This window comes from Thermobia domestica, chromosome 16 (assembly GCF_964235325.1).
Source record: "Thermobia domestica chromosome 16, izTheDome1.hap1.1, whole genome shotgun sequence".
NCBI classification, from domain to species: Eukaryota; Metazoa; Arthropoda; class Insecta; order Zygentoma; family Lepismatidae; genus Thermobia; species Thermobia domestica.
In genome coordinates this window covers 133,262,102-133,277,968 of record NC_137469.1, presented here as the reverse complement: position 1 = coordinate 133,277,968, position 15,867 = coordinate 133,262,102, and the positions used below count along the sequence as shown (strand labels likewise).

The 15,867-nt window shown below is 38.2% G+C and overlaps 1 protein-coding gene across 4 annotated transcripts in view; it reads right to left on the bottom strand.

Moving 5' to 3' along the window:
* LOC145673430 (uncharacterized) overlaps nucleotides 1-15,867 on the bottom strand; it is a 573,733-nt gene that overhangs the window by 437,482 nt on the left and 120,384 nt on the right. For all 4 annotated transcript variants that reach the window (XM_081743127.1, XM_081743130.1, XM_081743129.1 and 1 more), the window contains exon 3: nucleotides 15,524-15,632. In XM_081743127.1, the coding sequence (XP_081599253.1) occupies nucleotides 15,524-15,632 (109 nt within the window). The remainder of the gene's footprint in view (nucleotides 1-15,523; nucleotides 15,633-15,867) is intronic.

Here is a 15,867-nt window from a genome sequence, read left to right as displayed (position 1 = left end):
CACAACCAGGGTACTTTCTTGAAAGTAATCGAAGATGATGTTCTGGATTTCGAAAAAATAAAACTGTGATATGTTGTAGATCTTGTGATTCTGAGAAAAGGGCACAACCACTAATCACTCAACGTTTGGCCACCACAGGGCCACTTTTTGGAAAGTAATCGAATATGTTGATTTTCTGGATTTCGCTAGAAATGACTGAAACTGTGATATGTTGTAGATTATGTGATTCTGAGAAAATGTCCTAATGGGCACAACTAATAATTACTGCCCGTTTGGCCACTACCGGGCCACTTTCTTGAAAGTAACGGAACATGGTGATGTTCTGGATTTCGACAGAAGTGACTGAAACTGTGATATGTTGTAAATCTTGTGATTCCGATAAAAGGACTTAATGGGCACACACACTAATCAATTTCCGTTTGGCCATTACAGGCCACTTTCTTGAAAGTAACCGAAAATGTTGATGTCCTGGATTTCAGTAAAAATGACTGAAACTGTGATATGTTGTAGAAATTCTGAGAGAAAGTCTTAATGGGTACAGCCAATGATCACTGGCCGTTTGGACACTACGAGATGACTTTTTGGATAGTAATCGAAAATGTTGATGTTCTGGATTTCGGTAAAAATGACTGAAACTGTGATATGTTGTAGATATTGTGATTCTGAGAAAATGTTCTAATGGGTACAACCAATAATTACTGACCGTTTGGCCACAACCAGGCCACTTGAAAGTAACCAATGATGGTGATATTCTGGATTTCGATAAAAATGACTGGAACTGTGATATGTTGTACATATTGTGATTCTGAGAAAAGAATTTAATAGGCACAACCACTACTCACTGACCGTTTCGCCACTACAGGGCCAATTTTGGAAAATAATCGAAAATGTTGATGTTCTGGATTTCGGTAAAAATGACTGAAATAATGGAGTGTCAGTGGGTCAATTGGATTAAGATTTTTAAGTGGGTTGTGGGTCAACAGGATATGACTCACTGCAACACACAACCCACCGTGACCCACTTTGACCAAACAATCCGTTCTGACCCACGCTGACCCACCGAACTACTATGACTCACCAATTCATTCTGCTCAGTGCATTGTAAACAGCTTCTTCTGAGCAGTGGTGAATTTGTCTACGTTTTACTTTCAAGGCCTTCTTTTTTCTTCTTTTTCATTTGTTTCTATTGAAGAAAGAACTTCAGGCACTCTTGCAGAACTTTAGGAAATTGATCATATTTGCAATTGTAATAATAGCAATAGGACTTACTTCTTGACTTTTCAGACACAGCCTAAGAGTTTTTAGAGGAGCTAACTACTTGTTTTATTTTGAATCACCTATAATGTATGAATTATTATATAAAAATGTAATATAACTATGTATGTGTGATCATCAACATCAAAGTCAACTGAAATGACATTTGGCATATACATAGTTAGGCCCTAATCTCAATATCATTTTTTAAAACTCCCTTTTGTTGGTGGGGGGCATTTTCTATATATAGGATTGATTTCTAAAAATAATCGAAAACGATCGATATTAGTTGACTGCCTAATATTGATATTAGGCAGTCTTTGATATGAACCACCGTGACTGCCATGATTTAAATTTAACTTCAACTGCTTCTTCAATGTTCTTCTTCTTTTTAGTTTTTACTTTCTATGGTTAGAGTCGAGGGTGAAGAAAAAATATGCTGTTCAGAAAATGCTGTTTACAATGCAGTGAGCAGTGTGGGTCATGGTGGGTGATGGGTCGCAGTGGGTCACGGTGGGTGGTAGGTCATGCTGTTGACCCACGTCCCACTCAGAAAACTCGACCCACTGACCCACTCACCCACTCCAACTCTGGTTAACGTTTCGGCGTCTGGAGTAAACAAGTTCTGCCAGAGGAACTTTTTTATATGTTCATATTTATTATTATTATTAATTACTTTCTTGTATTTTTTCCTACATTATCTTAGATTAGTGACCGCGGTTTAGGATAGATTATGTAAAGTCAAATACGGTTATATATGTTTACATTTTCGTTTCTTTCTTTCAAAATGCACTCCTATCTGTTCACGTAGTCCAAACGTAGGCATACACCTCTGTATTGATCAACTATAACATTCTAGTGTATGAGTTTATTTGCTTCGGCTCTTCTGAGCTTAAGATGTAAGTAAAAACATATTAAGAACAAATAATACAGAAACTAAGTTTATCTGATGGATAAAAATAAGAAATTATATAAAATGCTATGAGCTGATCAGTACGGTACTGTATACGTACTTTTGGGCCACCCTGTATATTAATAATTTATTTCTTGCATTTAATAATAACTAGCTGAAAATAACCACTTTTCTCATGGGTCAGATAAAATATCTATGTAAACAAACTGAACAACGAAACGAAAATATATCGGTAATTTTCTACTACTTTTACATATCGCGGGAAACGCCCCTTGAGACCCCCTGGTTCAAAATTTAAAAAGAACGCCTCTGGCTCCCAAGCGATGGGAGCTGTATTTAGAATTCAACGCCTTTGGAAGAATCACCATTCATCTCAGCGACCGTGAAAACTAAGGATTTGATACTAATATAGGTCATTTTGGATTATTTTTACGTGTTTCTGTACATCTCCCCCCTCCCGGTGACCCCGGCCCGCACGCGATGGTAGCTGATTTTGAAAGTCATCGCTAATTGAAGTGTCACCATTGATCTCAGTGACCGTGAAAACTATGAATTCGACACAAATATCGGCAATTTCCTAATATTATTACATGTCTCGGTAAACGTCCCCCTCCCCTGAGACCCCTGGTTCGATTTTTTAAAAATAAAAACCACTTGGTCCTGGTCTGGGGCCTGGACAAAAGTATCCGTTATTAAAATTTAGTAACTTTTTGTCAACTCGTCTGATCCCCAGGCCGCACACAGACAGACACACAAGCAAACTCGAACAGATAGAACAACAGCGTTCTTTCGCATAGAATGTTGTTGCTTCCACCCAGCCTAAGTGCCGGAGGGCTTCTTTTATACGTAAACACGTCTGTTGAATTTTCTATCGAAGTAATGGGTCGCGTGTAGTGCTAGTATTAGCAATTTTGTTGTTATTGACCTTGAAGAACTAGCAAATGGTTTCACATCAAGTCACAAGTCGCTTTGGTCCGTGAAGTTGATATACAGTAGAAATAACCTATGCCTTACTCACCCGTTGTGAAATAGAAATATTATGTTGGTTTTATCTGAACACCCACAAATCTGTTATAGCAAGAGGCCTTTCTACAACTACTTCCAATCTAGATTAAATTTCACGGCTAACTTTTTGAATCATACACAAGAGTATCATTGATATGCGTGTTAATAATATTTACGGAACCAAAGACAGGTTTTAAACTACCAAATTGTGCTGTGCATAAAGTCGGAAATCTTATAGAGTGATTTAATCCTGTGTCTGTTGGCAGATACCAAAGCAAAGACAGAAAATGATATAGAGACAGGGGCGGATCCAAGGGGGGGGGCGATCGGGGCGATCTCCCCCCCCCCAGAAGAGGAAACTTTCTTATTTTTTATATATAAATAAAATCCATCCCAGAGTTTGGAACCCTTAAAAGTAGCATTATGACAACCCACCGCCCCCCCCCCAGAAGTCGGTCCTGGATCCGCCTCTGTATAGAGAAATGGTTTTCTGCTATTGATTCTTCATCCAATGAATAGAATACGTTCCATCTCATCCGTTAACATTATATTGAATCCAGAAGTGGTTCAAATTAGCAATTTCCGGTTCTAACATTCAACCCATAGATGAAAACGGTAACATACATGAAAACTTTCTTTTTGGTAAACGATTGCGCGTGTATAGGCAACATATCATGGTCACTCACAATCTCTACCAAAATTGAAAATGGTTTAAATTTATTATTACTTCCGGTTTCAACAACAGTTTCAACTTTCATCGTCATAGCATAAAACGGTAACATAGCGAGAACTGATTTTTGAAAACGAGTTACCATCTAGAGTCAACATCATGGGTACACAAAATATTCTACCGAAATTATAAATGGTTGAAATTTACTATTACTTCCGGTTTCAATTTCCAATTTCCGCCTAATAGAAATAGTAAATGCTTCAAGATGTGGTCTTTTGCAATTAATTCAGTATCCAAAGAATATATTTTATTTCCTCCGTTAACCTTCTACTCAAACCGGAATTGCTTCAAATTAGCCATTTTCGATTTCAACGTTTGTCGATATATAAAGATAATGATAACGGATAGTGAGAAGTGGTTTCTGCAAACGATTTAGAGTCTGAAGACAAATATCTACAATACTAAATTCGGCTGTAGTTAGAATTTATAATAACTTCTGGTTTCAATAACGGTTTCAACGTTTATCGCTATAGAATGAAAACAGTAGCAGATAGCTAGAAACAGTTTTAAGCAAACGATTCAGCCTCTCAACAAACATATCGTTACTATCCATATAACTCTACTAAAACTGGAAATTGTTCAAATTTACTAGTACTTCCTGTTCCAATACTGATTTCCGTAGAGCAAAAATGGTAAAAGATATTAAAAAGTGGCTTTTTGCAATCGATTCATCGTCTCAAGAATAGCCTCCTCCATCTCCGTGGCAGCTTTGATCAAAGCAGAATTTGTTAAAATTAGCCATATTATGTTTGAACGTTCCTCGCCATAGAGCAAAAACACTAACAGATAGAACATTTTGTCCAAACGATTTACCGTCTCTAGGCAACATACCATAATTATTGTCAACACCCTACCGGAACAGGAAGTGGTTCAAATTGACTATTACTTCCTATTTCAATTCTTTTTTCCATAGATCAAAACAATAGGAGATATCAGGATACGGCTTTTTTTTACGATCAACAGGAAGTGGTTCCAATTAATTATCATTTCCTATTTCAATTCTTGTTTCCAGGAATCAAAACAATAGGAGATATCAAGATACGGCTTTTTTAAATATATCAGAGTCGTAAGAAAATGTTCCTCCAAGAATTCAGCATCCCAAGAATACTTTCCACCAATCCCTATTCAAAAAAGAAGTAGCTGAAGTTAGCCAAGCTCGGTTTCAACGTGTATTGCTACATTTTTAATCTATGACTAAGAGTTTCAACTTGTTGCATATATTAGAGGAGTTACCAGTACCAATACCAAACTAAAAGAAGTGAGTATCGTTTCACAGTATGAAACGAAGATTTCCAAACAATATGAATTCAATAGTGAAACTTGAAGTAGTGTTATCATCTGTCACAAAAGAAAATGTACGTTTTTCGCGGGAGAGTATGCTTCTATCACCTCTCGATTTAATTAAATGTTTTAAAGGACCAATCCCTAACCATAAATCGATAAATGTATTACCTCTCGTTTTGCAGCTCAGACAAGATACGATAGAAATATCGTAAACCTTAATAGAAAGACAAAACAGCTACGTTCTTTTACAAGCTTGAAACTTACGAATATTAGCAGTATATATTTACAGAGTAGGGAGTTTCTGCTACGTTATTCCGTAGTCATTGGATCCATACAGAACTAAAACCCAGATGCTATGTGAGCTTTGTGGTGGACAAATACCGTGTGCGTGGGAGTTTCCGGGGTGGTCCCGCTTCCTCCACCAATTCATCCCATCATCATCCATACAGCCTGAGCCGTAGTTACCTGAAAAACGTATGACAAAGTCAAGTACTTGACCTACTAAGTAGAATTTGGTACGCTACCTTTAGACCACGGAGGCCAAAACCGTGAACTGGCGTGCTCATAAGATCAGTGCAATTTGTAGTTATGTTCAATTAGCAAGCCAAATACCAAATGATGTTACATGTTCCTGTATTCTTTATATCATAGTATGATACTACAAATATAACAAAATATTATGATAAAATAAATCACCAAGACGCCAGGGCGGATTAGGTGTTCCTGGAACGGTGGCTCAGTGATTGAGCGTTCACCACTGGTGGATGGGGTCCCTGGTTCGATCCCAGGTCTCGCCAAATGAAATTTGTGGTGGACAAACACCGTGTGTGCAGTTTCTCGACGTTCTCTCGTTTCCTCCCACTTTATTAATTCCACCATTTCATTTCATTTATTCCACCATCATCACCGTCTCCTTTAGCCTAGCCGGCATAACTGTGGGACGTAAAACTCAAAGATTTCATTTGTATTGTTTTGTTTTCGTATTACTAGTAATAGCAGTAGTGGTATTCGCTGTCGTATTAGTATAGTAATAAGTAGTAGCAGTAGTTGTAATAGTAACAGTAGTAGCAGTGGCGGCAATAGTGGAATTAGCACTAGCATTCGTAATCGCAATAGTAATAATAGTATTAGCAGTAGTAGTTGTAGTATTAGTATCACATACGGTGTAGAAGTTTTACATATCTCCTCTGTTACTTGTAATGCATTAATGAGTGTAGTATAAAACTTTTACGTCCATGAGCTGTATTATTGTATAATAAACATGGCCGAACAAAGCAAGCACAAATAACAAATAGACAGTATAGGGATATAGAAAACAAACCTTGGGTAACTTTTCACACGATTTTCCTATTTGAGTAGGACAAATAGACAGTGCAATATTATGACGACATATTTCTCATTTTCCATTACATATTGAAGAATTGACTTGATTACGTATCAACTTGGTTGTTCTCAGGCCGGTTACGCCCGGCCCGTTTAGAGCCCGGCTCCTTTGTGCCCGGCCAGTTTAGAGTCCGGCCCATTCTCTGCCCGGCTCGAGATTCGGGCCGGATCGGGTCGAGACGGACACAGAATACAGATCCATCCGGGTCGTCTTCGGGCCTGGCTTTGCAGGCCTCTGGTCTACAGACACACGGATAAAACCGTTTTATAAGACTTCCAGCATTTATGCACAGCATAGGTTTGAAGGTCATTTCTATATTAACTTCATGAATTAAAGGGAACTTGTATTCCTCGAAAGGCATTTGATGGTCCTTCAAGGTGAATCGAACAATGAAAAAATGATACTAGGAGTATTTTAACACGCCACTCACTACAATGATATAACAGAATGCTGCCTCCGGCTGTTAATAAAAGGCTTAACTAGCTGGAACTCGCTAGTACAGGAGCAACGTTATATGCCAAACAACGTTGTACTGTGTAAGAAATGCTAGGGGTTGTTCTGTCTATGTGCGCCGCCTCCTTGGTGTTCCCTGGTTAAAGCAGTCACACAAATAATCTTGTCAGGGCGCTGCAGGCAAGATTTTTAGTTTCGAAACATAATAAACATAATAAAATAAATATTTCTCGCTTGACACTATTAAAAAATAAACAATTAAAACATAGAGATGGGAGTTAAAATTTCTAACGTCTAAAACATAATTGATTGTTTTTGCAAAGGCAACCAAGGAACACACTAAATTAGTCACTTTATGTCCACAACAAAATCCTTGCAGGGGTCGCGGTGGCTCAGTGGTAGAATATTCACCTCTGGTGCTTGGGGTCCCGGGTTCGATCACAGTCCCCGCCAAGTGAATCTTGTGGTGGACAAACACCGTGCTCGTGGGTTTTCTCGGGGCACTCCCGTTTCCTACCACTTTCTTCATTCCACCATTTCATTCATCTCTCATATCACCGTCTCCTTTAGCCTAACCGGCATAAACGTGGGACGCAAGACTCAAAGATTTCATTTTCAAAATCCTTGCAAGTTCTTTTTGCAATACCATTAAAATTATTTTCTTTTATGATGATATTTTCATTTTAATTTGTATGAATGTAGTATTTTCTTTTAGTAACGTTTGATAATATCACTGCCTCTTGCACTCATTGTGCATCATGTAAGTAGTTGAAAATATACACTAAATACCACGATTATATATGTTGGGAATATGCATTACAGGAATTAAACTTGAACCCGGGTTTCAACCTGTCAGCCGTGTTACCGACTGAGCTAGGACAGTCCCAACTTATCCTTATATTACCGGTATATTTTACTTTATCACAGCACAGCCCTTTATAACAGTGTTCATAAAAGATTTTAACTAAAAAGAAATCAATAAAAAAATCGAGACTCCCCTGAAAACATATAACTCGTCCCGCCATTTATATGCACCCACATACATTTTGGAAAGTCGGCGCCGTTGGTTCTATCTGTTGTGTTTGAAATCAGTGTTTCTTTCAGAAACTATGTTCCGGGGGAGGGGGGCACACTTCGTATTCCGGGGGCACTATCGATAACTTTCTATTTTTTATTATATTATAGATGTATTATTTTGGTCTCTTCCGGGGGGCACTCTCAGAGGTCCGGGCGGGCAGTACCCCTAAAAACACTTCTGGAAGAAGCACTGTTTCAAATACACCTAATCTAATATAAATAAAATAAAAAGTTTGTTTGTGTGTCTGTCTGTCTGTATGTATGTATCTCTGTGCTGCCTGGAGACCAGACAAGAGGACCGAGAGTTACCAAATTTTGATCTTGGGTACCTGGGCCCAGGTTCCGGATCAAGACGAAGCGTTTTTTTAAATCGAACCAGGAAGTCTCAGGAGACGTTTACAGGGACATGTAAAAGTATTAGAAGATATCCGATATTAGTGTCGAATTCAAAGTTTTGGCGGTCTCTGAGATCAATGGTGAAACTCCGATTGCATTAACTTCCAAATTAACCCCACTTAGTTGAGGGTCGGGATACCGGAGATGATAACTGGCATGTAAAAATAATCCTAAATGGCCGATATTAATGTCAAATCCAAAGTTTTCGCACTCGCTGAAATCAACGGTGATACTATAGAGGCGTTGACTTCCAAATACAGCCACCATGCGAATAATGGGTTTTTCTGATAGTTATTAATAAATGCAAGAAATAAATTATTAATAACAAATGGGAACAGATAGGAATGCATTTTGAAAGAAAGAAACGAAAGTGTAAACATACATAACCATGTCTGACTTTACATAATCTATCCTAAACCACGATCACTAATCTAACAAGAAGAAAGTAGACTTTGGTAAATTAACTTCGGGGTCATTTTTCGCGAGGTAGTATTGCACATTTAAAATATGAATATTTAGGGATGCGCACGAGTCGAGACATGTCTCGAATCTGGACTGAAATTCGAGTTGACACACTTTGTAAAATTCGAGACGAGTCAAGATAAATTTATTTCTCGACTCTAATTTTCGAGCCTAGACACGAGTCGAGTCGATACTTTTCGTAAAAATCTCGACTCGCTCGAATGTGTCGAAAATCTTTCTATAATTTTTAATATTATTTTGAAGAAAGTATTCAGTCAGAAACAGCCTTGAATCCAATTCCAGTATTTATTACTTTAGAAAGGTACCGAACGCATAAACTTAATGGTTAATCTCATTTAATTTTCAGCTCAATTCCGTTAATTAAAACTAATAATTAATGTCGTGATATTTGATTGTACTTCAAATATAATAATAATAATAATAATAATAATAATAATAATAATAATGCTCTGGGGGACATACACGTGAGCATGTATCTAGTATAGCTTGAGCAAGGCACAATGACGGCCGACGCGTATCGCACACTGCTTGCAGACTACGTACACCCCTTGATGACGACCATGTTTCCCAACGGTAGTGGCATTTTTCGACAAAATAATGCACCATGTCACAAGGCCAGGAGTGTGATGAAGTGGTTCAAGAAATGTTCAACAATGTTCTATATCTTTTGACGATGTGCGAATTACAAGGGGAATGAGGGAAATCCCCATTGGTAATACTATATCCTCCTATAGCCAAAGGAGATTTCCCTCCATGTCAAAGAACTATGTGCTGTGTAATTAAAATGTATGAGTTGTTTTATCTGTTGTGTGTATGAAATAAATAATTACAAGGGGGCAGCACCCCAAAAACATGTCTGGAAGAAACACTGCTTAAAACAACGACTACTTAGTTTCGACCACTGGCGCCCGAAGGGAGGGGAAGGGGCCCGGCCGCCCTTGCTCATGAAAATATATGTGTAATATAGCAAACTACGTATATTAAATATCAGGCGTAATATAGCAATCAAGGAGATGAGCCCCTTATAAATTATTCGGGCGCCAATGATTTCCAGTAATGAATTATTACGACAGGAATATTTGTCAATATCGTCGGTACAGTCGAAAAGCAAGCCTTCCCCACTTATTCTGAAATCCTTTTTTCAAAACCTCTGGCGCCACTTCAAAATATAAGAAGGCCCATGTGACTTTCTGATTTCAAAAATGACTTTGGTTCGAATAACATCATAAAACAAAAAAAAAACGAAACTAAATTTTATTGTCAAACCAACATCCTTTCAAACTCAGTACAGGAAAAGGCCTACACGTTTCTGTCTTTGTTCGGAACGAGAAAACTCATGAACAATGGTTAGTTGCTGATGAAACTGGCATTAAGAGAACTTGTATTTCTATAAAGGATTTTTATACATAGATATAACCACCAGCCCTCGGAATGAAATATTCTGAAACACTGATCTCAAAGAATGGTTTAACATTTTACTTGAATCTGGAACAGTATCACTAAATATTTAAACTTGAATCGGTTGGAAAATAGAAATGAAAGCTGTTTGTAAGAATCATTTAAAAAATAACTTTAGGTCTTCCTTGTTCTTTTAGGATAGTCCTCATTTGAAATAATAAACGCTGCTATACTTTCGAAGGCAATAATTTATTCCGAGTTAATAATTTTTTAAACAATTTCAAAAACTGTCTTTCCATTTTTGAGACATGAGACGATACGAGGCATTTCAAGAGACGTCTCGTCTCGTCTGGAAAACGAGACGGGACAAGTAGTCTGTCTCGTCTCGTGTCTCGTATCAAAAGTTTCTGTCTGGTCTTGTGCCAACACTAGTTGAAATAAAGAAACTAATGAAATCTTTGTGTTTTACGTCCCACGATTATGCCGGTTAGGCTAAAGGAGACGGTGATGATGAGTAATGAATGAAATGGTGGAATGAACAAAGCGGGAGAACCCCGAGGAAACCCACGCACACGGTGTTTGTCCACCACAAAGTTCACTTGTCGGTGACTGGGATCGAACCCGGACCCCAAACACCAAAGTTGAACGCTCTACCACTGAGCCGCCGCGGCCCCAAGAAAGAAACAAATACGTAAAGATACATATATGAGTACACACACACGGATAACGTAGTCATACATGTATTTTAATCTTCTGACTACTTAACCCCGACTAATTTAAGATTGCAAGAAAGTAATTATTAAGAAGAAATATATACATATAGAAACGTATTTTGAAAGGGAAAAAAAGCAAACCGTACCAGCCGTGATATGAATCTGGGTTGCCCACTCAACAAGCAGACACCTTACCGAATTATCTGCGGCAGAACTTGCAATTTGTGGTTTTGAAGCTTTATTTATACTGTGTGTGTTACGTAACGACGCTACGGGATGTCATTACTAGTGCGACCACCTCATTCAAGACCCTTTTTGTAAATTGTTTGAGGAAAAAAGAGTGATTTCGTAAATCAACAAAACGGATCTTGTATATAGAGGGTGTAACTAAAAGGTACGACAAAACTTCATGGGTGTATTCCTTATTGGTAGACAAGCAAAAACGTTCCGATGACCATATGTCGGGAAATGCATCCTTCCAGAATTACGGCCTTTGAGCTGACTACTAGTGTGAAATAGTCACATTCTGGTCGCTCCTTAATGTGTCTCAATTTAAACCTCAATATATCAAACTCTGATTAAGATAGGAAGGTAATTTTAGTAGCAACGTGTTCTGCAAAGATTAAGCTTTCCGCTGATATGCATTTTATGAGTGTATTCCCAAGGAATGCCATCTCCAAAATGCTGATGCCAAAATCAAACAAAAAATAAGTAATTACCCTCCCATGTCCCCCGTGGTACTCCCACACATACATAAAATATACAGGGTGAGTCAAAAGTCCTTGGACACCTGCATAAGTGAAAATCGACGGGAAAAGTAAAAAGTAATGATGGGAACAGAGGTTTGATGAGGGGTCGCAATTTTTGAATTGTATGCCATCTTGAAATCCGCCATTTTGGATTCACGTCATTTTTTAAAATGAGAAGGGGGTGTATGACCCATCAAATAACACTAGCTTGAGCTCAAGAATTTAGTGGTGTAATTTGTTTTTCCTATCTAGTACAGTTTAGAAGTTATTAATGTTCAAAGGTAGGAAATTACCTTGATACTGAATGCTACAACACATGTTCTACGTGTTGTCCATTTCGTGCAATGCACAACTGTAGTCCCTGCAACCACTCTGACTGGAGTCTCACACGGAGATGTCTCCTGAAGTTTGGTCACAGGCTTGTTGGATGCGTTCCTCCAGGTGTCTCAAATCACGGATTGTCTCAGCATACACTATCTGCTTAAGATGTCCTCATAGATAAAAATCAAGGGGCGTTAAGTCAGGGGATCTGGGCAGCCACTCCACGGGACCACGGCGACCAATTCACTTCCGTGGCAGTTGTTCATCCAACCATTGACGGACACCAAGTCTATAGTGTGGAGGGGTTCATCGTGCTGAAAATAAGATGGGAAAATGCCGTCAGCGTTCAGTGTGGCAGGGAACACAAAGTCCTGCAACAGCATCAGATACTGTGGTGCAGTTAAGGTGTTGTAACTGAAAAATGGCCCAATGATGCGGGTGTCCCATATGCCACACCAAACCATCACCTTCGCTGGACTATGTTCTCGACTCGGGTGAACCCAGATCGGATTTGCGTCACACCAGTGTCGACAATTATGTTGATTAACCTCCCCGTTCAAAGTGAGATACGCCTCGTCACTGAACAGTATGCCCTTGACAAACGCAGGATCCAGTTCGTGTTGTTCAGTAGCCCACATGCAGAACTCCAACCGGCGATCAGGGTCATCCTCGTTCACTTTATGTTGCATGTGCAGCTTTTAAGGATGCCACTCATTGGTGTGCGATATCCGGATAACGGAGAATTGGCTTATTGGACATGCTAGGGACACACGACGGGTACTTCGTGTAGGACTTTTCACGAACGACGCAACAACCGCCATTGCAGTTTCCTCATTGGTGGCAGTCTTTGGTCGCCCACTACGTGCCCTATCTTGAACAGAGCCCGTCTCTCGGAATTTGGTGATCACGTGAGCCACAGTGCTGTGCGATACCGGTTCTCTGTCTGAGTGCCTTGGTTGTAGTCAGCTGCTATTGTTCGGTAGCTGCGTTTCACTGATATAAGGATGATTTCGATCTTCTGTTCACGTGTCAGACCTATTTTAGATCACCTGGAACAGAGAGAACTGGGTCAATATCAAGATAATTTCCCACTTTTGAACATTAATAACTTCTAAACTGTACAAGATAGAAAAAAACAAATTACACCACTAAATTTCTGAGCTCAAGCTAGTGTCATTTGATGTGACATACACTTTCCCATTTAAAAAAAGACTTGAATGCAAAATGGCGGGTTTCGAGATGGAAGCCATGAATGACACACTCCAAAAGTTGCAGCCCCTCATCAAACCTCTTTTCCCATCATCACTTTTTACTTTTCCCATCGATTTTAAAACTTATGCAGGTGTCCAAGACTTTTGACCTACCCTATATATATAGGCGGAAAGCATCGTCCTTTAGAAATACATAGATATCAAAAATATCTTCCTAGGTTAATTAGGGTCTGAGTTATTGAGGTTTAAATTGAGTCACATTAAGGAGCGACCAGAATATGACTATTTCCACCATTAGGCGGCTCAATGGCCGTAACTCTGTAATGATACATTTCCCGTCATATGGTCATATGAACGATTTTGCTTGTCTAACCACAAGGAATCCATCTCTGAAATTTTGCCGTACCTTTTTCTTACACCCTGTATATGTGTGTGTTGGTGCAACAATAAGTTCCCAAGAATATAGATTAATTCATTTTTGATTTTAATCTACACGACAAATGCTTTTTATGAAAGCAAGGAGCCTGCGAGTTAAAGATGGTTAAAGACCGTAAATAAAATTGAAGATCTGAATTGCAGAACATCCGAAGTCCACCGGAGTACTTTTTTGTTTTTAGAAGAAAGACAAGAAGATTATACTTGGAATGCTATTCTGTTTAGCTGAAATTATTTTGATTTTTTAAAAAAAAGTTTTGACTTTGACTTACGTATTATGCAAGTGAATAGCCCTGAAACATAGATGCTAACATAAAAAACAGAAAACGAAAAATACGAAGAAAGAGAGTGGTCTTGGGATGTTTTGTAATTCAGGTTTTCAATTCAAACTTCAAATGGAACTGGGGTAACTCGCAGACAATGGCTGACTTAACACTTTGATAATAGCGGGTGTAATGGCTGGTTTGAGAACACAATTGATATGGCCTCTGTAGCTAAGTAGACTCCCACCCTTCCCCCTCAACATTAGATACGGAAATGAAAAACTTATTTAGAATTTGATTGTTGATTCCGGTATATTTCAAGCATCACTTCTCGGAATCTGGGCCTGTGATATGTCGATATATCGCTATCATCGATATCTATATTATCATATATCAACATTCGATATCGCAAATATATGGACATGAATATAATCATTCTAAATTTTCGATATCGATATTCGGGGAGTGGGGATGCGAGATATAAAGGTCCCCTAAGACTTGAGATGGATGAAGAAATTAAACTTACTTTTTGCAAGATTGTTTTCTAATGCACACATGATCGCTATATGCATTTATGCTCTGAGGGAGAGTCAGAGATTTAGAAAAGGAAACGACTTTTTAATAATAATAATAATAATAATAATAATAATTATTATTATTATTATTATTATTATTATTATTATAACAATGGGGTTTACAGCTAGGGTCTTGTCTCTTTATCTTGCATGGGAAGGCCTCAAGTCTGCTACGCCACTGGTGTCCCCTATTCTGTGTTTGTCTTTTTCGTTTCGTGTAGATATTTGTTTTTGTGCTGTTAGGCTTTTATATGAAACTTTTATATTATGTAACTTTTTCTTTTTATGAGTTTCTTTTTTGGGTGGGGCGGGGGGAAAGAGAGAAATGCTTTCTTCTGATATCTGTTTCTTACCATTCATCTTGTTTGAACTGCTTAAATAAGTCATTTTGTAACTTTTGATGTCATCCTACTCCATCACAATAATAAAATTGTCATTCTTAACAATTTGTTTTATTCCCTTATTTGCAGTTTGCCACACTAATATATTTGTGACAAAATTGAGGTTTTGTCCAACGCCTTTCGAATTCGCAACCAACCCAACTGCCGAGCTTTTTGGGTTGCCTGCTATTGCAGGAAAAGGAGAATTGCAGGTGGTAATGCACTTTTGGAGTCGTGTATACATACGACAACGTAGATAGTGTTATTGATCTTCTCATACACAAGGTTCGTTATACTCAAAGTTTTATAATTTTTGGAGATGATGGAGCAACCACCTCTGGACCACTACTTATGGATTGATCTCATATGTGGAAATTTTGAACAACATATGGCAAATAATTTTCGTAGTATTTTGTGATAAAATTCAAAATATCATGAATTTCGGCTGAAAATATTAGACAAGGACTTAACACTAAATCATTCAAATAAAGAGTATTACCTGTATTGTATTGTTCGGCTTTAGCTGAAATCTTATCGAAGCGAAACAGACTGTATTTAGATAGCTGCACTGGGCTGGTTTCTCCAATTCCGTTTCATTAGTGTCTCGCCTGAAAGACAGAAAATAATAAACTTAACATTTAATAACTCAAGCGACAACATCATGCTATGAAATTCCTAATCACATAATTATCGTGTATTTTGATTGATTGAAACTCTACTAAACCAAATTATTGGGTTAGTGCGATTCAAATGTCAGTGTTTTGCATCTAGTGGAATTTACGTTGTTGGTATGGTGGCTTGTGTTGAGTGTGATTGTATGTTTCATTTGAGACAGAATTGTCA